Source organism: Phacochoerus africanus, chromosome 7, assembly GCF_016906955.1.
Source record: "Phacochoerus africanus isolate WHEZ1 chromosome 7, ROS_Pafr_v1, whole genome shotgun sequence".
Classification (NCBI taxonomy): domain Eukaryota; kingdom Metazoa; phylum Chordata; class Mammalia; order Artiodactyla; family Suidae; genus Phacochoerus; species Phacochoerus africanus.
The window spans coordinates 69,860,316-69,881,642 of record NC_062550.1 but is presented as its reverse complement, the minus strand read 5'-3'; the positions used below and the strand labels follow the sequence as shown (position 1 = coordinate 69,881,642).

The following is a 21,327-nucleotide window of genomic DNA, read 5'->3' as shown; positions in this document are numbered from 1 at the left end:
CCATGAGAGCTCTCCAGCCACTGTGTTGAGCCCACAATTGATACATAGTCTTTGTCTGCTGTGCAGTTTTCCTAATAAACTAAAGGCCGTGGCTTGATGCTGTCTCATCACACTGAACCTCAGCCAGTTTCTGCTGTTTTTTCCCCCTAAAGGTAGTGGCCGTGGGAAAGACTCTGGCCCCGTCATTGTCTAAGGGCAGAGGCAGGAGTTCATACTGCCACAATCGGAACTGTTCAGGAAAGACCTGTTAGGGAAGAACTCCCCCCCTCCCCCCCACCCCCACTCCCGGGGGGTGGGGGGTGTTGGGGAGGGCAGGGTTCAGAACACATGTGCTAAGAGGATGTCCTTGACTTGCAGAGGGGCGCCTGGGGGTTGACTTCTCTCGTATGTTGTTACATGTGAGGGAGGAACCTGAGCCATCACTCGCAATAGTGTATATGCCCTGTTCACGGTCAAAAGGTCAGGTTTTGCTGCTTAGCACTGGGTGACCTCAGACCGCCGGCTTCACCTCGCTGACCCTCAGCTGCTTCGTCCGCAAAAGACTGTTGCTACACGGCGGCTAGGTAAACGGATGTGCAGGGAAGCCCTTTGTCAGCCAGGCCACGTGCAGACAACGGGTATCCCCTGTAGCGACTGTGAACATGTCTCTGACTCTGACTCTTCCAGCTAAAGCGGATACAGGGGCTTTTCCATCCGAGTCCAGCAGGACACCATGCTCGGCCTTCGCCAGCTGGGATGCAGGGTCCAGCCACCCACGGTGGACGCGGGGTAGGCTCAGCCTCCCTGAGCTGTTGTAGCCCTGCCCTTCTAGATCCAGATTTTGGGGTGGGGGCAGGGGGAGCGGTTGTGGCGTGTCTAAGCCCTGGGCCCTTCCTGCAGCCCCGAGGAGACCATTCTTCCACCGGAGGGTCCCTGTTGCCTTGCAAACAGCAGCCATTCTTTTGCATCCTTCCCTTCTCCTGCTGTCTGGCCCCAGGCCCTAGAGGTCAGCCCCTCATTGACTTGTCATTTTGTCTCCCAGGCCCGGCTGTCCCTTCTTCTCCGCTGCCATGATTCACTGTGGAGAAGGGGTCAACCGGCCCTTTTCTCTCTGGCTCTAGGACAGCTGACCCCCGACCTGTGCTCCCCCATTGCACAGCTGTTGGTAGCCAGAGCTCTGCTTTGACCTTGTCTCTTGACGGACGTACCTTTCGGGGTCTGTCTGCCCACTCCTGCCCTCCGGTCTCTTGAGTGGGGTCAGAGGGGGGCTGGAGGGACTCAGGAGCAGATCCCCAGACTCTCCAAAGGCCCATTCTCTAAAATTGGGGATCCCATCCCCCACTCCTGGCCTTTTTGGCCAGATCCTTGGGGGAGCTGCCAAGTTTGGGGCCAGAGTAGGGAGCCTGGGATTCAGGGACTGAGGACAGAGGTTCAAGGGGAGGCAGAGGAAGTCGTGAAGACTCCCTTTAGAGAGAGGAGCCAGCTTGGGGCAGGGGGTGGGGACCCACGGGAGAAAGAACAGCTCCAGCCCATTTAAACCACGTGACAAGTACTCCGCCCCAGGTGTGGGCTGCTCAGCACAAGGAGGGTCCCAGACCCTCCCTGAGTCTAGAAGGGCTGAGCCAGTCTCCAAAGGCATTTCTTTCCCGCATCTGCCCTTGAGCACGTCTGAATCACTGGGTCCCAGGGCCTCCCAGCACATGGGACTTTACAGCCTTCGGCCTGATGGTGCGAAAGCCAAGGGCTGCTTTTCTTGGAGGAAGCACCTTCCGGTTAGAAGAGATGTCACATTATGGGGCCAGGGTGTGTTCCTGGGACAGGACAAATAGCCGGCGTGAGTCATCGGAGCGCAGGTGGATGGGCCCCCTGCAGCCTCCTCCTTCCCCACACGTGGATTCTGGATGGTCTGCCTTGATGCGGGAGGGGCCTGGCAGCAGGGGGCTGGGGTCCGGAGGAGGTGGTAGCCGCGCCCCTGGGCTGTGTGGCTAGTTTAGGGGAAAAGCTGCTTGTGAAATTGCTGGCAGTGGTCCCGAGGCGGCGGAGAGCGCCTGTGTGTGAAAGGGGAAGAGGCGGGAAGGGTCTGGGTGTCCATCTTCCTTTAGGGGGCTTGAGGCTTAATGTGGTGGCCAGACAGAGAGGTGTCCTCTTGCCTCCTTTGCTCAGCCCTCAACAGCGTCTGGGGCGGAGACTCTGACTGGTCCCATTCAGAGGAGGGGACGGGGCAAGGGGGAGCGGCTCCCGGCGCTCCCTTCCCTGGCACTATGGCTGCTGGGCAGCAGACTGGACCTTGGCATCCCGCCCCCACCCCCGGTGTCGCTGTCATGGCAGAGCCCCCCAGGTCTGCCAACAAGAAGAGAGACCATTTGAGATGACTCAGGATCGCACGCCAGCGTCGGGAGATTCTTGACGCGTGATATCATCGTGCTCCACAGATGGTTCCAGTTAGTCTAGAAGAGCCAGTGGCATTGAGTTTGAACTTGGTGTGGGACTGGGTGGAGGAGGTGCTTAACCTGCCTTACCTGTGGTGCCCGCATCCACCGCTTATTGCCGAGGAGGCCCCCACTTCAAGGTACTGCCCTCAGCTGCTGGGCGCCCCGTGGGTATCGCGTCCCCATCCTGGGGCCCGGGCCCTGGTGACAGTGATACCCCAGGGCTTGTCTGGCCTCCTTGAGATGTCTGGTGACTCTTCACCCAGGTTAGAGCCAGACAGTGATGGCCCGCACGGGGTCCAGAAAGGTTTGCCTGGGTGGTTGGGAGGCAGAAGGAAGAATTGAAGCCCCTTTCCAGCCGTGAGCCTCTAGCTGCCTTCACCGCCCAGAGGTCACAGGACTTCTGTGAGTGGGCCATCTAGCTCCCTATCGGGTGGCGAGGTGGGTGAGGAGCAGGCTGCTGGCCCTTATCCAGCCCCTTCCTCCCACTCAGGCCTCTGGGGCTAAATTGGCCATCGCGTGTCATGGCAGCCCGGCCCCACAAGGACAGGGTGTGCTGAACCTGTGCTGGGGGGGGGGCATGAGGTATGTGCTGCCCAGATCCTTAGATGGCCATTGAGTGCCCTGGGTTCTTCTGACAGCAGGTGGGATTGAGGAAGGGGAGAGAAGGGTGTCCCTGGTTCGCCTTCCTGGGAGCGAGGATCTCTCGCCCCCTAGTGGTGAACAGAAGCACGGTGGCCTCTTGCCAGTCAAGGCCTCCGCCACCTTAGTCAAAACAATCAGGGCAAAGCTACCCACAGGGCCGTGTCATCTGCGGTTTCAGAGCTGCTTGGCTCAGAACGCTTCCCTCCGGGGAATCTCACTGAGTTCACGGATGTGGGGCCCATCTCCTGTCCTTGCCCAGAATAACTGGCCTAGCGGGGCCCCAGGAGGCCCTTGGGAGCAGAGCATCTGCTGCAGGGTCCCACCATCCCTGGTGCTGCAGACACAGCACGTGCCCATCTCCTGGACTCCCGAGCTGGGACTCTTTCCTTTAGGCTTTCTGCTCCCTTCTGATGGGAAAGACGACCCTGTGTTCCTAGTGGGGTGTGGGAGGCGCCCTTTTGAGTTGCTCATCCATCACCTTCTGGGGAGTCATAAAGAGTCCTGCATGCCGGGTCCAGGCAGTTCCATCTTCAGCCCAGGCCCAGCGTCAGACGTTGGACATGTCGCTTAACTTCTCAAGATGTCACTAATTCCCCTGTAAAAGGAAGTGTCTTGAGACAGATGAATTTTACCTTGTTTTTGTGCGGATACCTGGCCGAGTAAGCAAGCAGCAGGAGGGCCACCCAGGCTGGTGGGTGGAGCTGGGGTTCCCCTGAATGAAGGTCAGGTCAGGGGCCCGCACTTGACTCTGGGTGAACCACACCGGAGTGAAGACAGTCCCGCTGCTCTTTCATTCCTCGAGTGCTTGTGACTGATAGTGGGGCGGTGGCAGCGGTGGCTGACGTGGATTGCTCTCCGAGGGCCGGGTGCCGTTCTCTTGGTTAAATCCTCACAACGACTGGACAGGAATTCTCCGCACATCATCTTTATATCCTCCTCATTCCCCCGTGTGGGTGTGTGTCTGTGCATTTCCACTTAATAGATGGATGGATGGGCGTGATCTCTCTCTTTTTTTTTTTTTCGGTCTCTTTAGGGCTGTACCCACTACATACGAAAGTTTCCGTGCTAGGGATCCATTCCGAGCTGCAGCAGCCGGCCTGTGCCACAGCTCACAGCAACACCAGATCCTTAGCCCACTGAACGAGGCCTGGGATCAAACCCACATCCTCATGGATGCTAGTTAGGTGTCAGGTTCTCAACCTGCTGAGCCACAATGGGAGCTCCCTGGATGCTCGTGATCTTGATGATGGTTACACACTGATGAAGTCTGATTTTTTTTTTTTAAACCCCCCTCGACCAAGTAGATATGGTGACTATTTCTCAGTCCAGTTCCACAGCCCAAGTGTAAGCTTTCCAGAATGGGCTGCACAGGCTGGGTGGGACTTTCGGTGGGTGAGCGTGGAAGTTAGCTACTGAGAGCGAGTGCAAGGATGCCAGCCCTCAGATGTTTTCCTCCAGTGTTTCTCGAAGGTTCCCCTCCCAGTCGGGGGGGGGTGTTGGGGGGGCGGCCCCGGGGGCCTCTATGTGGAGCAGCCTGATGGAGAGAGATGCCTGGTGACTTTGCTGCCTGGTGGAGGGAAGCGGCGTTATGTTCTGGTGTCTCTTCCTCACTCTTTTTCTTGGGGGTCCTTCTTACTCCAGAGCCTTAAGTGAAAGCCAGTTGAAAGGCTTCTGGGATTTCAGCCTTTGGACCTAGACTGTAAAGGAAGAAACAGATTTTCTAGCACAACTCCAGTGAGCTGCCAGGGTACCTCAGTTCGATACAAAAGTTGCTCAATAGAGTATTCACTCCTCCTCTTCGCTGATGACTTCCTGATACTTTCTATTCTGTTTTGTTCAGTTCAGCAACAACAAGGACAAGGGCTGGTCACGACCCATGCATGACCTGGTGCTGAGCTGCAAGTGGAAGACAGAAAAACTAGTTAGTTAGTTAATAGTTAGTTGGCCACCCTCCTCTTGGACACCTGGGATCCAGGCAGTGGCGGAAGCTTTGGGGGGGGGGGGGTCAAAGGAAAAGTGACTTGCCCTGGGTCCCCCAGGCTGGACCTGGCTTTGGAGTACTCGAGTCACCTCCTTTGGACCAACCCTGAGGAGAGCCCCGGGCAGTGGCCGGGGGCTGGCCTGGCTTCCACAGCCTCTGCTCCTCTTGGCTGCCATGTTCAGCCACTCCCCACCCCACGCCGTGAGCCCCAGTTCTGGGGCTACAGGGCACAGGGGTCCTGAGCATTTTCCTCACAAAACGAGAAGGGGGCTGTAGTTCTCTGGGCACCTCCAGCGCCTGCTGCTCCCCAGGACCATCCACACATGCCCCTGGCTTCTAGAAGTTAACTCACTTGCTCAAGGTTGGAGTTGGTTCTGCAGGCAGTGGGATACAGAGGTAGGCGTGTGGGGTGTGCTTCCCAGGCCGAAGCGCGAGGCGGGCACCTCCTCCTGCCTTGTCCTGCCAGCTGCTCCCAGCTGGGCCTGGGTGGGCCCCGGGCCACGGGCTGGCTGGCTCCTCTGCATTATGAATGTCACAGGAGGGGCGCTAACGAGGTTATTGGGCAGAGAAACAGTCCCCTGACCCCATGCGAAGAGACCTACAGCAGAGCAGGAGGCAAGGAGGCTGGCATTGCCATGGTCCAGGGGATGGAGGAGGCTCTGGGTGGGTTAGTGGACAGCAGGCTTGGGTGGAACACATAATATCCATCCCTCAAGAGGTGGAGATGGGGAGTGGGCTAAGAAGAGAAGGCCCAGGAGTCAGCCAGCCAGCCAGCCAGGCCTGCCGTGTGCATGGGATTCAGCTGGGCAGGAAGAGGGCGGGAGTCTGGTTCAGTCACCCAGCGCTGTTTCTAAGGACACCACTGACTTTATGTGGACAGTGGGGTTCCCGACAAAAGTGCTTCTGTGAAATGCACTGATGTCATAGGAAGAAGGGGAAATAGTCGGCTGAACTGTTTCCGGAGGTTCAACCTGATGCTTATGCTGAAATTTGAAGTGTGACCCGGGTCTTCCCTCCACACTCCCAACCCTCCATTTCCAGGTACGGTGACTTCCCTGGGGCGCCGGCCGAACTTGAAAGAGCCATAGGGGGAAGGTTCTGTCCATCCCAGACTGCACTGAGAATGAGGGGCAAAACTAAGCTCTGTCCCGCACTAGTTCTGGGCAGGGGGCAGGGCAGGGCGAGCCCAGAAGGCTCAGCCTCTTCATCCGCGGCAGGGGGGAAGAGATGGTGCACCTCACGCGGTGGACGCGTGGGCTACACGGGCTGTGGCGTTTCAGGTCCTGGACAGGTGGGCAGGTGGGAGCCGTGAGCGGCAGAAGTGGGGGTAAGAATGGGGGTCTTTCTCTCCCTTCCACGGTCAGCAGAGGCTCCCTTTGGGGGTGTTGGGGCTCCCAGGCTGGTACGGAAGAGCATCCTCTGTAGGTGCTCTTGGAGAAGTGGCAGAAGAGAAGGTTTGAGCCCCTGGACGTTACCCTCGTTTTCTCCTTCTCTCTAACAAACCGCTCTTTCTCTTTCCCAGCAAGAAAATGGGGTCTTCAGGCCCAAGAGCCATAAAATCTAAATAAACCCTGTCATCCATCTGATTAGGATGCGACAGCTCAGATTGGGCTCTGTTTGATTTCCTGTCCTCTCTCCTAATGTTCTGAGGGCCGTCGCATTGGGTCCAAGTGGGGAATTGTGTGAAACTGGCCGCCAGCTCTCCACCCGCCCTCCCTCCCACTTCCTTGCCTTGCCTTTTCTTTCTTTCTTTTTTTTTTTTTTTAAATCAAATCGTCTTTTTTGTTTGGAGCCTTGTGCGTCCCTGATGCCTATCCAGAGACTACGGCAAGGCCACATCAGCACCATCATTCTTCCTAAGATTTTATCTGCTGTACTTCCCCCTCCTGCCAACCTCTGGAGCCCTTGGCTTGTCTCACCTGTGGAGCAGCTGAGCCATCTTACCTGGTCTGGTCTCAGGCCTCCCCACTCTGCTCAGTCTCCTCCTTTTGAATCTGAACCGTCAACGCCGATGGCACAGGAAGGGGGTCTTGTGAGGGGCTTAGGAAGCATCTTGTGGGGGCCCCTTGTGCAGCTGGCCCACTGCCCCCCTACTGCCAAGGGGCTTCAGGCTCGAGGGGCCGGGGGGTGGTGCCTGCCCCCCATCTTCGTCCTGTTCCCTGACCTCCGGCCTCTCGTTCTCGCAGACTTCAAGTTCGCCATGTACCCGCCGTCGATGATTGCAACTGGAAGTGTGGGGGCCGCCATCTGCGGGCTCCAGCAGGACGAGGACGTGAGCTCGCTCACGGGTGACGCCCTGGTGGACCTGCTGGCCAGGATCACCAACACCGACGTGGTAAGTGGCCCCATCCTCTTGGCTGGGGCGGGGGGCGGGGTGGGGGGGGAGAGAGTTGGTTTGATGAGGATGTGTCCAGGGTTCTCTGTCGTTGGTGGGCTTTGTTTTCTAAGATCAGTACCCAGAGTTGTATGAACTTCAGCAGGTAAAACCTCTCTTCGGGTTTCAGATGCCCGTGTGCTATCAAATCGAGAAAAGAACTTACCAAACCGAGACAAGAGGGGAGCTGGGGGTGTTTACTGGTTTCCTTTATGGCCCGGGCTTCCCCCTGGGTCTGAATTGTCGCTCGTTTCCATTTATGTACAATCCTCAGCCGGCCTCTTCTCGTCTGCCCACACGCACTGAGGCTGGAAGGCCCGGCCAGAGTGAGGATCTCCTGCCCCAGAGGGTGTGGGAGGCGGAGGGGCCCCACTGTGGGCACAGCATCCACTGCCACAAACCTCTCAACCCCGCCGTCTCTCACTTCCCTTTAGTTCAATGTGACGATGGATTAAAAAGCCCTTTAAAAAGAGTAAGTGCCGTGCAAATGCACGAAACTATTCTTAGCTGTAGATTTTTCCATTCTGGGTACCCTGTAGACAGTTCGGAGACTGTAGTTTCGGTTGCCAGAATTTGAAGCTCCTTAGAAGAAGAGGGGTTTGGGGACAGCCCAGGTTCAAGTGAGGCTCTGCTGAAGCTGGTTGGCAAGTGCAGGCCTTAGAAGGTCTGAGCCTTCTTGGATGGCAGAGAGGACGGAGGTCCCGGCCGGGGGACCAGGACCTGGAGGCCCTGACCCCCAGCCTGGGAACTCTGCATTCCTTCCTTGCGGCAGCTCCTGGGATCTTTTTGTTTGATAAAGGCCTTTGGTTTCAAGCCACTCGAGAGGGGTGTCAGCTCCGAGGCCCTCTCGAGTCACCATGGAGAGGCTTGAGAATGCAGGGGGGCTTCATGATGACCCCCTCTGGATGTTCCAGGAGGATTCTGAATGCCCTGCCAGGGACTCTATTGAGCAAAGGGATAATGTGGTTTCCAGGCCTGTGGCCGGTGCCTCCCCTGGGGATGCTGAACAGAGGTTAACCGTCAGAGCGCCTAAGGCTGCAGCTGGCTGCCTCCCCCCCATACCCCCATATTTTGCCTTGGCCTCATTACCATCTCAAGGGCAGTGGCGCAGGGAGGGGTTCGCCCCTGAAACAGTTCTTAGATACGCGTTTTCAAATGTTGGCTCCAAACAGGCTTTTGAAACATGGTTTGCAAAATATAGATTGAAAAGATCCTCCAGTTCAGCTTCTCCAGGAAATGTGTTTTTCAAATCCTCTAGAGGCAGCTCTTGGGTGTTCCCATTGTGGCTCAGCAGTAACAAACCCAGCTAGTATCCGTGAGGACACGGGTTTGATCCCGGGCCTCGCTCAGTGGGTTAAGGATCCGGCGTTGCCATGCGCTGTGGTGTAGGTCACAGACATGGCTCAGATCCCACATTGCTGTGGCTGTGGTGCAGGCCAGTGGCTACAGCTTCAATTGGACCCCTAGCCTGGGAACCTCTATATGCCGTGGGGGCAGCCCCAAGAAGGTAAAAAAAAAAAAAAAAAAAAAAAACCTCTAGAGGCAAAATCTTGGGCAGAACTTAGCATTTATAGAAAGGATCCGCTTCCTTCCTTTTCTGCCTATCTCCTATTAAGGCTGCCTTGCAAAAAGGACTCCCAGCCAGCTTAAGACCAGCCCCTCCTCGACCCCCAGAGACAAAAATGTCAGTGACAAGAGCTTGACCATCCCCACCCACCTCAGCATTGTGACCTCCCGCAGGTATTTATAGACGTGTTCTGACAGGCCGATGGCCCCACCAGCTCTCCAGCTTTCTCCTGTATCTTTCTGTCAGTCTTTAGCGGCTTTGGATGGACAGAGGTGGCTCACAGGTTCCCCTGGAGCTTCTGGGCTGTGCCTTGCTTTTCAAGACTGCAAACCAGCCTCTCCTTTCACACCAGAGAAACTGCCTGCCCTTTGCAGGCCATTCAAGTCAGCTGTCAGGCTGGGCTAACTGGATATAACACTGGCTTAGAGGCTCTTTCTAAACATGGCAGCTGTTGAATGGAGGTGCCTGCTTGGGCCTCATTCTCCCCAGGGGGCCGGAGGTCGAACATTTTAATGTTAAAAACCAAGCATACACCTGCCAGTTCTTCCGAGAACCATTGGAGACCTCGGGAAGCTCCTGGCTTACCTCTGGTCCCCAGAGCCTCGCTCATGCTCTCCCAGGGGTGTCCTTGGTGGCAGGGCTGCCTGTGGGTGCCTGACCTCTGGGCCCTGAGTCTCCTCCCACCAGTTAGCCTGGGTTCTCTGAAGAGCGGAAGCTCAGAGTGAAGGGAAATAGAGGGACAGGGATTGAGAGCACATTCGCATTTGAGGAAAGGGAGCTTCCCGGGCCCTGTTTACTGCTGCACGAATCAGGAAGTGGTCTGCTTCAAGCACTTAACTCCCCCTTCACTTTGGGAAGTGCTTACTCAAGGCCCATGTGGTGCAGCCTGTCATTGTGGGCAGGGCATAGAGACGAGCAGGTGGGAGAAGTTGGGGCGAGGGGGGTGGCACCTGTCTTCAGGGAACTTTGTGATTGTCAGCAGGAAAGCCCCAAAAACCCCAGCAAATGAAGGTCAGATGAGTGGACGCCAGCATGGTAGGCCTTAAGATGTGCGTTAGGAAATCAGCCCGCAGGAAGGAGCTCTCCAGGCTTCATGTAAAATGCAGAGTAGAAGTAGCACTTTTTCATCTCTTGGTGATAGAAAGTGTCTTTGGGCTGGAACCGTGGGAGGTACCTGCAAATGGAAGCTGCAACCTTAAACAGGCCAGGCAGAAAAGAACAAATATCATGTCACTGAAATGAGGTACCTGGAGGAGTCAGATGCATACAGACAGCCGTGGAATTGAGGTTCCCAAGGCCCAGTGGGTGGGGGCAAGAGGGAGTGATTGCTTAATGGGTAGAGAGTTTCCTTTGGGGATGGAGAGTTCTGGAGATGGACGGCCATGGTTGCACAGCACAGTGAATGGACCGGATGCTGACTGTGTACACTAACCAGTGATGAAGATAGTCCGTGTCGAAACCCTCATGGACATAGAATGTCCCCAGGCCACACTGCGAAGTGCCCAGGGGGGTGTCAAGTGCCCAGACCCCCTTTTGCACTACGGGCCCCAGGGAACAGACAGGCAGATAGGAATGGGGAGGTGCTGGCCTTTGACCCCAGAGTCCCTGCAGTCCTTTGCTGGTCCCTTGCACCTGGAAACATCATCAAACTGAAGGTGTCCTCGCCCCACAGATTGTCAGGGATCAGACGGGTGGCAAGAGTGTCTGTCCCCTTGGTTCCCCCAAAACAGCCAGGCTCGTCTCTCGGGCTTCCTGGCCGATGGCGGAGTTTGGTAGGAGGGAGCCATGCTGCCCTGAGAACCCCGGTCTCCCTGGCCCACTCTGGTTGCCAAAATAAACCGGAACGCTTCATTCCAAAGAGAAAGCTGAGTGAGAAGGCTGACAGTTTTACAGGGAATAAAAGTCTCAGAGGGTGGTGTATTTTAAGTACTCTTTCCTTCCACTCATAAGTGTTGCTAAAAACAGACACCAGCCAGAGAGGCTGCTCTGGCTTGGGGGGAACTTCTACCAGGGCTTCCGTTGCCAAGGGCCAGTTTTTGTGGGGGTGGGAGGGCGACTGAGCCACTTCCCTGGCAGAATCGGGGTTCCTTTTCCATTCCCCGGGATTCTGCGTGCGCCTGGCACCAGCGTTTATCTCACTGTTCACTTGTCTATAGACTCTTTTGAACAAGACCCAACTTTGACTCAGCCCTTTCTCCGGAGCCCCTGGCAGAGTCGTTGGGAATGATGCTGGTGGCGGGGAGGGGTTTGGGGGAAGGAAGGGAGGGGCAGGGGCCAGAGGGTGGACACGTGGGCTTTGGTGCCCCCGGGTGTCTCGGAAAGCTAGATAGGTCTTAACGTGAGGGATGTGTTGGAGTCGCCTGAGTTTTACCTGACTTGACTTAGAGCGAGGCATGTCCCTTTTATGTGGCCTGTGGCTGGGCCGTGGAAATGATTGAAGCTGTTTAACAGAACAGTATAGCACCGAGTCATCTGGTCATCAGACCTATCCTTTTCTACCTGGATTGCGCCCAAACTCTCTGTCACATCCGTAAATATCTCCCTGAGCAGATTCTAGCGCGTCCCTCCCCTGGATCATCCTGGCAGGTTTGGGTCCTGGTTGTTGGTGAGCTATTAAAACACAATCCGCAGGCCCTCGGAAAATAGGATTTTTCTTTTTTGGCTGAGGCATACGAAGTTCCCCAGCCAGGGAATCAGATCTGAGCTGCAGTTGTGACCTACGCCGTAGCTGCCGTAACACAGGTTCTTTAACGCACTGCGCGGGGACGGGGATTGAACTCGTGTCCTGGTGCTGCAGAGATACTGCGGATCCCATTGGGCCACAGTGGGAACTCCGGAAGGCTGGGTTTTGACTGCATGTTATTCCCGGGGTCCCTGAGCCCTCACAGCCCACCTTCTCCCAAAGACCCCTGTGTTCCCCAGGCTGTCCTTTGGACAGGAGCCTCCAGAAGGGTCGCTGCGAGGAAAGCAGGGGGGCTGGGGGCGGCGGAGGAAACAGAACCCGAGGCGGATGCTTCCTGCTCCTGCCTTATTTTTTTCGCCGGCCTCATTTGGTATTCAAGGAAATAAGCCAAACAGGCTGTGCAGAAAGGCAGAATGAGATAGTTTCCTAAGTTGTCTCTGCCTGAGTTGGCCGCGGGTCTGGGGCTCATTCAGCCCTTTGTCCCCCTGTTGAGTGCAGTGCGTGTGTGGTGACAATGCCCTGATGCAGTGACACTGGGGGCTGATGCTAGGAGTTCCGCAGCCCATTCATGGAGGCAGAGGAGGGTGCAGGGCCCGGAGCTGGAGCCAGCAAGCGGAGGAAGTCGGGGCCGGGGAAGGAGCCGGCCTCACAAACGCGGCTGTCAGGGCTCCGGGCCGGGGGCGGGCGGGGAGGGGGCTGCTCCCCGTCGGGGCTGGAGGCCTGCCCGACCTCCAGCGCTGCGGAGTGCCACCTGTCCGGGCCGACAGACGAGCATTATGGCTGTCCTTTTAATCAGCTTAATTCGGGGCAGCTCGACACAATGGCTGGTACTTTGGGGGGCTGCGGGGGAGCAGAGGGGCCAGAGCGCGTAGCGTCTTTTCACGGGAGGCTCCGGGGGGGTTCCGGGCCACTGGGGTTGGGTCTCTCGTTCTTGGAGATGCACTGCACTGTCTTAGAGCCCGGACGAAGCAGAGGCACACAGGCAAGAGCGTTCTGGGATGGGAGACTCACCCTTTGAAAGCCTTTTAACTAGATGTGACTGGGAGACGGGGCTGCTGCTTCAGTTCACCTCTCTGGCTGTGAAAAGGGGACATCTGGCTGTTTGATCTCCAAAAGCCCCGGGGAGCCCCCAGTTCTCAGACTCAGTGTGTTGCCTCAGACCTCGGCCCCGCAGACACACTGCCACACTGCCGCGCCACTCTGCTCCAGCTTTGCCTCCTGTTCCCTCCAGGCTGTGCAACTCCCCCCACCCTTCCCTCTCTGGGCTTGGCTGCCTCCTTCCTCCAGATCACCGCCCCCACCCCACCCCACCCCACCCCTCCTTGGTCCCAGGTACTCTCCCGCCCTGGAGATTGGGAGCCCTGGGCTGGGTGGGGATGCGTGTCTGCTGCGGGTAAAGGCTACAGAAGCCCACCCTCCATCTCCCTTCACTCTGCATCAGCGCACAGGAAATCCACACGCTCTTTGGAAATCCAGGGAGGGCTCCAGTGATGCTCAAGGAAGGTGTTAAAGTGCAGGGAGTGAGCTCCATCTTGGGCAAGGGGGTGCCGATTACCCGCCGGCAGAGTGGAATGTCCAACATCCTCTATCCAAGACCAACTCTTGTCCTTTTTCATCTAAGAGGGAGAGGACCCTGCAGAACTGATGACAGCTGAGCCGTGAAGCGGTGGAGCCAGAAGAGGGTTAGGGAAGACACTGAGTGCTTTCCATAGGTGGGGGACATGATTGATACCCCCCAGCGCTCAGGCTTCCTGCTCCATCGCAGGGGAGCCCATGGGGTTCAGGGCCCCTCATTTCTGGGGAACTGCTTCTCTTGAAGTGAAAGGTATCGAACGTGATGAGCCTGCCACAGTCAGGAATGATCTAGGTTGAAATTGCAATGGGACTGAAGAAAGGAGAGGTTTCTTTAATCTGAGACCTTCCTTGATTTTATTCAGGGAAGCCCATGGTGTGTTTTTGGAGGGAAGTTACATAAACATGATGCCTGTGTTATCTTGAATTCCGAGGACTCCCTGCTGGAGTTTCTCAGAACTGTTCCAATAGGGTCTCGGGTTGCTGGGAGGGAAGCCTGAACACCGGGAACAGTAGGAACATCCGAGGGGGACTCTGAGGCTACCACTCAAGCTCTTCAGCTCTTTGGAGCCCCCCCTCCCCTTGGGAGGACCATCTGTCTCTGATGCGGCCTAAGCTGCCTAAGGCAGTGATGATCACAGCATCCTGAGCTGGGCAGGGTAGTGGGGTGGCAGGTGTGCTGCCCCGGGTTACCCCTCCATGGGGCCAGAATTAGCCTCTTGAGGAAGGACAGTTGGACAGAATCGGCCAGGAAATTCCTAGGGGGACGATCCAGAGGAGTTTTGTCTCTTGTCATTTTTTGCCTTGTTAACTTTTAAGATGAATTGTTTTCTTCGCTTGTAAGGCTTTCGAGTGCTCAGATATTTTGCGCTAAGATGCAGGTGCCCTTAGAAGCATCCCCACCTTAGCCTTCAGGGCCTGGTACCTCATGAGTAGTGAGCAACCAGGAGCCTGGCCATGGGCAGAGCCAGGGGCTGGTGAGGCTTCAGCTTTGTAATCACCAGCTAGGGGGTCAGGCAGGTTTGAGGACGAGACCAGGCGAGGCCACAGGAAAGCTTGAGAAATGTCGCCACTGGGCTCGGTGGCCAGTCCCTGGCCCTTCCTCTGCTTGTTCAGGGTGGATGGAGAGCTTGGTGGCCGGGGTGCACCTGCCCCACTGGACACTCCTCCCGGGGGCCTGTCGCAGTGCCCGCCTCACCTGTCCTGAGCAGATGTTCCATCCATCGTACCTCGTTTCAGAGAACTCTCAGGAATTCTTTCAGCTTCCCGGACTGACTTCTTATTCATAATAAATGATTGCCGTGTGTTGAACTTAGCACTTCACCTGGATGAGCTCCGTCGATGCTCCCTCTGTGAGCGCTTCCTTAGCCTTATTTTACAAGTGGGCACACTGGGGTCAGGGAAGGAAAATAACTTTGCCCAAAAGGCTGGTGGTCTGATAGCAAAACACCACCTCCCTCTCTTCACTCTTCCTCATTCCGGGTGCTGTTTCATCTCTGCCCTCAGTGCTGGGTTGGCTGTTGTCCCTAATCTTAATTTTCATAAAAAGCTGTAGTTTGAAATGTGGAATGGATGAGAGATAAGAAAGGAAAATGTTTTGGGGGGTGTCTGCAAATGTGCTCCTAGTAATTAACTTCAACTGTATTGATTTTGGCTGCACCCGCAGCACATGGACGTCCCCGGTCCAGGGGTTGAATCCGAGCCACCACTTCAGCCTACACCACAGCTGCGACCATGCTGGGCCCTTAACCCAGCGTGCCACAGTGGGAACTCTCTAACTTTATTTTAGATCTTTGGAAAATAAAGACAATGTTTTGTGCTTGGCCAGCAACAACTACTGGGCCGTGAAAGATTGCAGGGTGAAGCAAGCAAAAGGGGAAAATATGCAAAACTGGAACGACCCAGGCGGAGTGGATTATTGTCTGTGTGTACATGCTGCTTGGGAGAGCCCTTCAAGCTGATGCCCCACTTGCTAGTGTCAGCCACAGTCCCTCCCTGGTGACACCCATGAATTGCCATTGTGTCCCATGTCCCTCAGCTCCTAGAAGCTTCTGCGTGGGGCCAACCCACTCCAAATTTTCTCTACCAAATATAGACTAATATCAAAGCAGTGCTGCAAATTTTTTTGCCTATTCCCAAATTAGAGAGCTCAAGGGCACAGACTCCTAAACGGTCTGTGTTGTGTTGTCATGCAAGTTCAACGGTTAGTAAGCAGAAAAGCAGACTGGCCTGTTTTTAAGCATTTCCGCAGTCGCTCTCGCTCTCAGTCCATTGTCTTATCTGTCCCTCGGGGGCCACGTTGATCTGGTGCCTTCACACAGTCTCCAGGGCTGGCTTCCCCTTTTCCCTCTCACCGCCCAGCATCTCCAGGAAGGAAGCATCACTGGCCCTTTGATTACCAGGCGCAGCACGGTCATCGCTGCCCTGATTCTCTTGTGCATCCGATTCACCTGGGCTTCTGCTAAAATGCAGATTCTGGTTAGACTGGTCCTGAGAGGGCTGAGGGTCTGCATTTCTAACGAGCCCCAAGGTGGCGGTGGTCCTGATGCTACTGGTCCAGGGGCACCACGCCCCCATGCCCCGCCACGGAGTGGGGAGGTTCCACGGCACCAGGAGGACCCATCTCCTGTGCTTTCTGACTCCTGTGCTTTTCTACTAGAAAACGAGTGTGGGCCTAGACGAGGCACGAACTGTGTGTGCGTTCTGCGTCTTGCTGCCCTTGCTAACCGCTCTGGTCTCTGGACCGTTCTCCTTCCAGGATTGCCTCAAAGCCTGCCAGGAGCAGATTGAGGTCGTGCTGCTCAACAGCCTGCAGCAGTACCGTCAGGACCAGGACGGATCCAAGTCGGAGGACGAGCTGGACCAAGCCAGCACCCCTACAGACGTGCGGGATATTGACCTGTGAGGATGCCGGGTGGCCCCGACGGGTCCAATCGGCTCTCTCCTTCCTTCTCTCTGGTTGTGTTTTGTTCTCTTATGTTTTAGAATGAAACTTTAAAACAAACAAAAAAACACACACACAAAAAAAACGAAAAACAAATTCTGCTCCCACCTAGATCATATTTGAAAGATCTTTTAGAAGTGAGAGATAAAGGTTCTGTAAAAACGGAATAATGCAAAGCATCTGGTGCCTATTTGAAGTACAACACAAGGGAATCTCTTAGATATGCGAACAGTTCCTGCTTGACGATGTTAAAAGTCATGGTAAAATGCTTACAGGAAAACCTACAGAGTAGCTAGGAAAATGTACGCCTGCACTATGGGAACAAATTAGAGACTTGTTTTTCATGTTATGGACTAGCACGTATACACCCCTTGTAGGATAATCTCTAGGAACGGCCGATGCCTTTTATGGCAAGATTCGATTTCAAAGCAATGAACTCCAGAAAGAATTAAGAATAAGGAGGGGCAGGATGGGGGAGGGGGGTTGCCAAATAGTCCCCACGCAATCGAACCATTTTGGACGGAGAAGCGCCCTGGCTCCTGACCTGTTCCGTACTGAGTCGGGAGCTCTGCGGGTCACTAGTGACAACTCTTGCTGTCTACAGTAGCTGCTACCTAAAAGAGATGTTCTGCTTTGCCCATTGGACACGGGTGATTGGATCCGGGGTTTCACGGTTTTCGACATCTTGCTTCTTCCTCCAACCGTGGTTCGTTGCGGACACCGTCCGATTTTTATCCTTAGAGGCAATCTAGCCACGGGCCGGCCCTCAGGCTCCTCGGAGCTGGAGGCAGACAGAGCCCGGGGGGTGGGGTGGGGGGGGGTGGGATCTGGAGTGGAACCTTTTCTCCTGATGTGTTCAAGAGAGCCGTGTGGCCCTGGCATCCCGCATTAGGAAACAGACGAATTTTTTTGGTGCTTGATCTGGCATGGGTGGTCCACAGGTGGGCGTTGTTATAAACCATTCCATTTGAAAAGCACTTTGAAAAATTGTTCCCGAGGCGTAGATGGGATGGTTTATGCAAATCGTGCAGAGTAGACGCCCCCCGCCCCTTGTCCTGTGCCCCCTCCCCTCCTGCTCCCTGTCAGGTCGCTGTCCTGTATCTGACATTCTCTGGCCTCCCCACTGGGACTCAAGACACACCCTTTCCGCTGAAACTCCCATCACAACATTCCTAAAAACAGAGCTCTGCTACCATCTCGATGGCACAGAAGGATCTTCATTCCCACCTCTGTACTTCTTCTCTGGACAGGGAAAGAAACGTGACTGCTGATGCAGAGACAGATAGCGGGGTCATCAGAATGTGGCATTTCCTTCCCTTTTCCGTTTTTTTGTTGATTTCATGCCAAGTTGCCTTCAGTGTACTTGAATTATCTTCCTCTCCACGTCTTAGAGGCATTCAGTTAGCAGAGAGGCTGGAGCACCAACTTTTTTTTTTTTTTTTTGCACAATTATAATTGACAGGTAATGAAGCTATTAAAATATTTGCCTTTTTAAGTAAAAAAAAATCAGAACAGGGCTACTTGGAAGAATTATTTTATACACAGATTCTGCCTTGTTTCATAGTATGAGGGTTTAAGATGGAGAAAAAAATCTAAGGGTCTCTTTATTTTTCATTTTATTATGTTCAGTTTTTTTATTATTTTTTTTTTGCGCTGCTAAGAAGCTCATTCATCATTATTCACATTAACAGTACCTAGCTGTAATGTTTCACCGAGTGTGCTGCTATTTTATAAACATTTTTATAATATATTATTTTACTGCTTAAATTCCAAGTCCCGAAGTAGATGGTTGAGATAGGAGTTCTTCGTACTGGAAAAGCCCTTCCATACATACTTTGTTTTCTTCTGGTAGCGTATTCATGGGTGGTTTTTTTTTTTTTTTTTGGTTTGTTTTTTGTTTTGGTTTGGTTTTTTTTTCCTCTCTGATCACATTCTTCAAAGACAGAACATTCTTTACCTCAGGTTTACTGGACAAAATCAATAGCTACGAAAGAATGGTTCACATTTTTGTTCTCATAATACCTCACAGCCGTACAGTTTCTGCTCGGGAGCCCATTAGTCAGGGAAGGCAGAGGGGGGAGGAGGCGGCAGCCTCTCCCGGGTGGGAGGTGGGGGCTGTGGCCCCAGGGCCCCACGCCCCGTCAAGAAGGTCATCAGGCTTCCACATTGACTCCGGTGTCCTCTTCATGATGGAAAAAATGCAATTGAACCCCAAGGGGTCTCCCCCCCCACCCAGGCTGGCATTCAGCATAGAGGTTGACGCCCTGGACCCTGGACCTGGACCAGGAAGTCACGGTTTGCACTTGCATCCCAGGCATCAAGAGACAGGCTCAGAGGATTCCTGCAGGCTCTTCTGAGAGCCTCTCCTTGCGGCCCTTTATAAAGCCAGGCTCTCATCTGCTTCGGGGCCTTTCATCTGGAAGGTTCCCCCCCCCCCCCCCCGCCTTCTCTGGCCCCTTCCCATCCCGTTCAGGATGATCTCAGAGGGTTCTTAGGTCTGAACCTGCAGAGTGCAGGGTTGCCAGGGCAACTGCACCATTGGGGCCCGAGGCAGGCAAGCACCCGAGAGGCCGAGGCTGGGGCCAGGTCCTCTGCTCAGTGGAACTAAAGGGTCCTCAGGTTTTAAATCGTGCGTCGAATTGGCATGATTGGAAAAACGGGTCTGATGAGTATTGGCTTGGTAGTCGAAGGGAGAGAGGAAGGCTGTGGTTCCAGAGGAGTGGGTTGCCCCTGAAGTGTGCTAGGACCGTTAGGACCTGGTGGGTTATTTCATGACCTTAAAATTCTAGGGATTTCTGGTGGACCAGAGGGTGGTGAATTCTGAGGTTTTGGAGAGGAAGGCTGCACAGCCCAAGTTTTCTGAAAGCTCACTTTGCCAGGCTGCTCTTCTGGGCCCTGAGGGGTTCCCCAGAATGGAGGAGGCACGGGCCCCAGAGTTCTTGGGCCACATGGATTCCTTTAGCAGTGACCAGCCCTTACGCTCTCACAGGAGCAGCAAATGAGAGAAGCCGACCCGCTGTAACTCTCCCCATCTCCTGGCGTCCCAGGAGCCTCTGGGGCCTTCTAGCTTTTTCTCCTTCACACCCTCCAGGCCTAGCTGATGGGCAGTGTAGGGAGCGTGCAAGCTGGCTGAGCTTTTCTGCCTGCCCCTCCTTACACAGGAAGGAACCCTGGCTTTGCTGAATTGGGTGATACCTTCTTCCTTGAATCTTCATTTCCTTGGTAGGCGCTTCTGCCCCGCACCAGTTAGTTCTCCCCATGGATCTTTTTTCTCTTTCTCTCCTCCCATAAAGGGGCACCAGACCTATTCTGGTCTTTTTCTACCTTGTTGTCTGGTCTCTTCTCTCCTTCTTCCTCTTTATGGGATTTCTTTTTTTCTTTTTTGGGTTCGTTGTTTGTTTATTTGTTTTTCTCCATCAGCGGGGGCTAACTTGTTCCCCTAGCTTGCCAAATCTTGTCCCATCCCCTGTTTTGGCCAAATCCCGGGGTGGGGGAGGGGGGGAATCCTTATATGCCAAAAAAATATATGCTAAGCATAATTCTGTTCCATGTGGGTTCAAAACAGCAGAGAACCCTGCAGGTGGAGGCAGGGGACAGAGCCCATGCCCGCCACCCCCGAATGTCCCCCAATGCCAAGAGGAGGGGCTTCTGTCCAAGGAGGTTGCCCTCTGGAACTGCCCTGGCCCCACTGAGCAGCCCATTGTGTCCCCCAGCCAGGTCCCCGTTAGTCTGCGTGCAGTCCCGAGGCCCTGTCCTTCCTCCTTCACCACCCAGCTGGGGCGTGTGAGGCTGGGGGAAGCAGCCTGGCCGCCGGCGGCGAGGGCTTCCCTTCTGAGGCTGCATCTGTGCCGGGAGGCCTGGGACTGCCAGGTTAGGACAGTAGCAGGATCTGGTGACTTTCTCAAAGAGGGCCGGTGAGTTTTCTCTCCATGGGCCCCAGGGGGCAGGGCTGGGAGGAGACATCGGCTTGCACCTTAGAGCATGTAAATAATGGGTTTCCAGTTCAAGAAGACAATATTGGTAGAGGGGGATGGGCGGCAGGACTGGGGAGGCAGTCCGAGTAAGCCAGCTGGCTTCGAAGCCAAAAGGATTCCTCTGTTTATCTCTGAGACAGTCCAACCCTGAGAATAGCTTTAAAAGGGAACTTAGTGCTGAGACGGTCAAGTCCCCTTCACCCCGCTGGCCGCTGGCCGCTGCCCGGTCGCTGTAGGATGGGTGCAGCCTCCTACCACGTGGGCGCCACACAGCCCACCAGCGCTGCTCACGCCGTCATCATTTGTGCAAAATAGGGCAGGAATATTCGAGAGGATGTTTATGGCTTCCTCATCCACGTGGCTTTGCATGATTCTGGATTCTAAACAACCCAGATCGGTCCCTTCAGCCAGAACCACTCTTCTTCCTCTGTGCGTCTCTGCTTTTAGACTTGGCTGGGCTGTCAGACCCGATTCTTGGCTCAGGTTTCCAGAAGCCATCGGCAAACATACACGCGCTTGCTGTGGCTGCCACATTTATTCCTTTGCCTGCAGCCTACTTTGGGGAAAAAAGTGCCTTACTGACTGTAGCTATTGCAGTAGCCAGTGTATTTTGACAGGTGCCTACCCTTTAAGAAAAAAAAAGTGTTCATGTTTTTCTTTTAATTGGTTTTATTTCTTACTGCCAACCAGCTCTTAACTCCCCAGCAAATCACTGGCCATTGGATTTTTTCCATTATGTTCATTACCCTTGTACCACGTACCTCAGATCTCTCTCTCTCTCTCTCAGTTTCTCGCCTTGGACTTTCTTTTGTTATTATTATAATTTTTTTTTTTTTTTTTGCTTTAAAACGAGTGTGACGCCATATCAAGTCAATGTTATTCTCTCACAGTGTACTCTCTAAGAGGTGTGGGTGTTCGGTCGGGATGTTAGCAGGTGCTAAAGTAGCATGATCAGTGTACATGAAAGGTTTTTAGGAAGTATGGAAAAAATGTTTTGTTGGCTCTGATGGTGAAATGGTAAAGTCAGCCGCCTTTTAAGAGGCCCTATATGTTCAGTGTTAAGTGACTTTTTTTAAAAATAATAACCTGTTTTTCTGACTAGCTTAAAGATGGATTTGAAAATGGTTTTGGATGCAATTAGGTTATGCTGTTTGGACAATAAACTCACCTTGACCTAAA

At 54.4% G+C, this 21,327-nt stretch overlaps 1 protein-coding gene across 1 annotated transcript in view; it reads left to right on the top strand.

Moving 5' to 3' along the window:
* Positions 1 to 21,327, top strand: part of CCND2 (cyclin D2) — a 27,172-nt gene extending 5,845 nt beyond the window's left edge. Inside the window, 2 exon segments of the mRNA XM_047787796.1 lie at positions 7,221 to 7,369; positions 15,989 to 21,327. Coding sequence (XP_047643752.1) covers positions 7,221 to 7,369; positions 15,989 to 16,135 — 296 coding nt within the window. The 3' untranslated portion in view covers positions 16,136 to 21,327.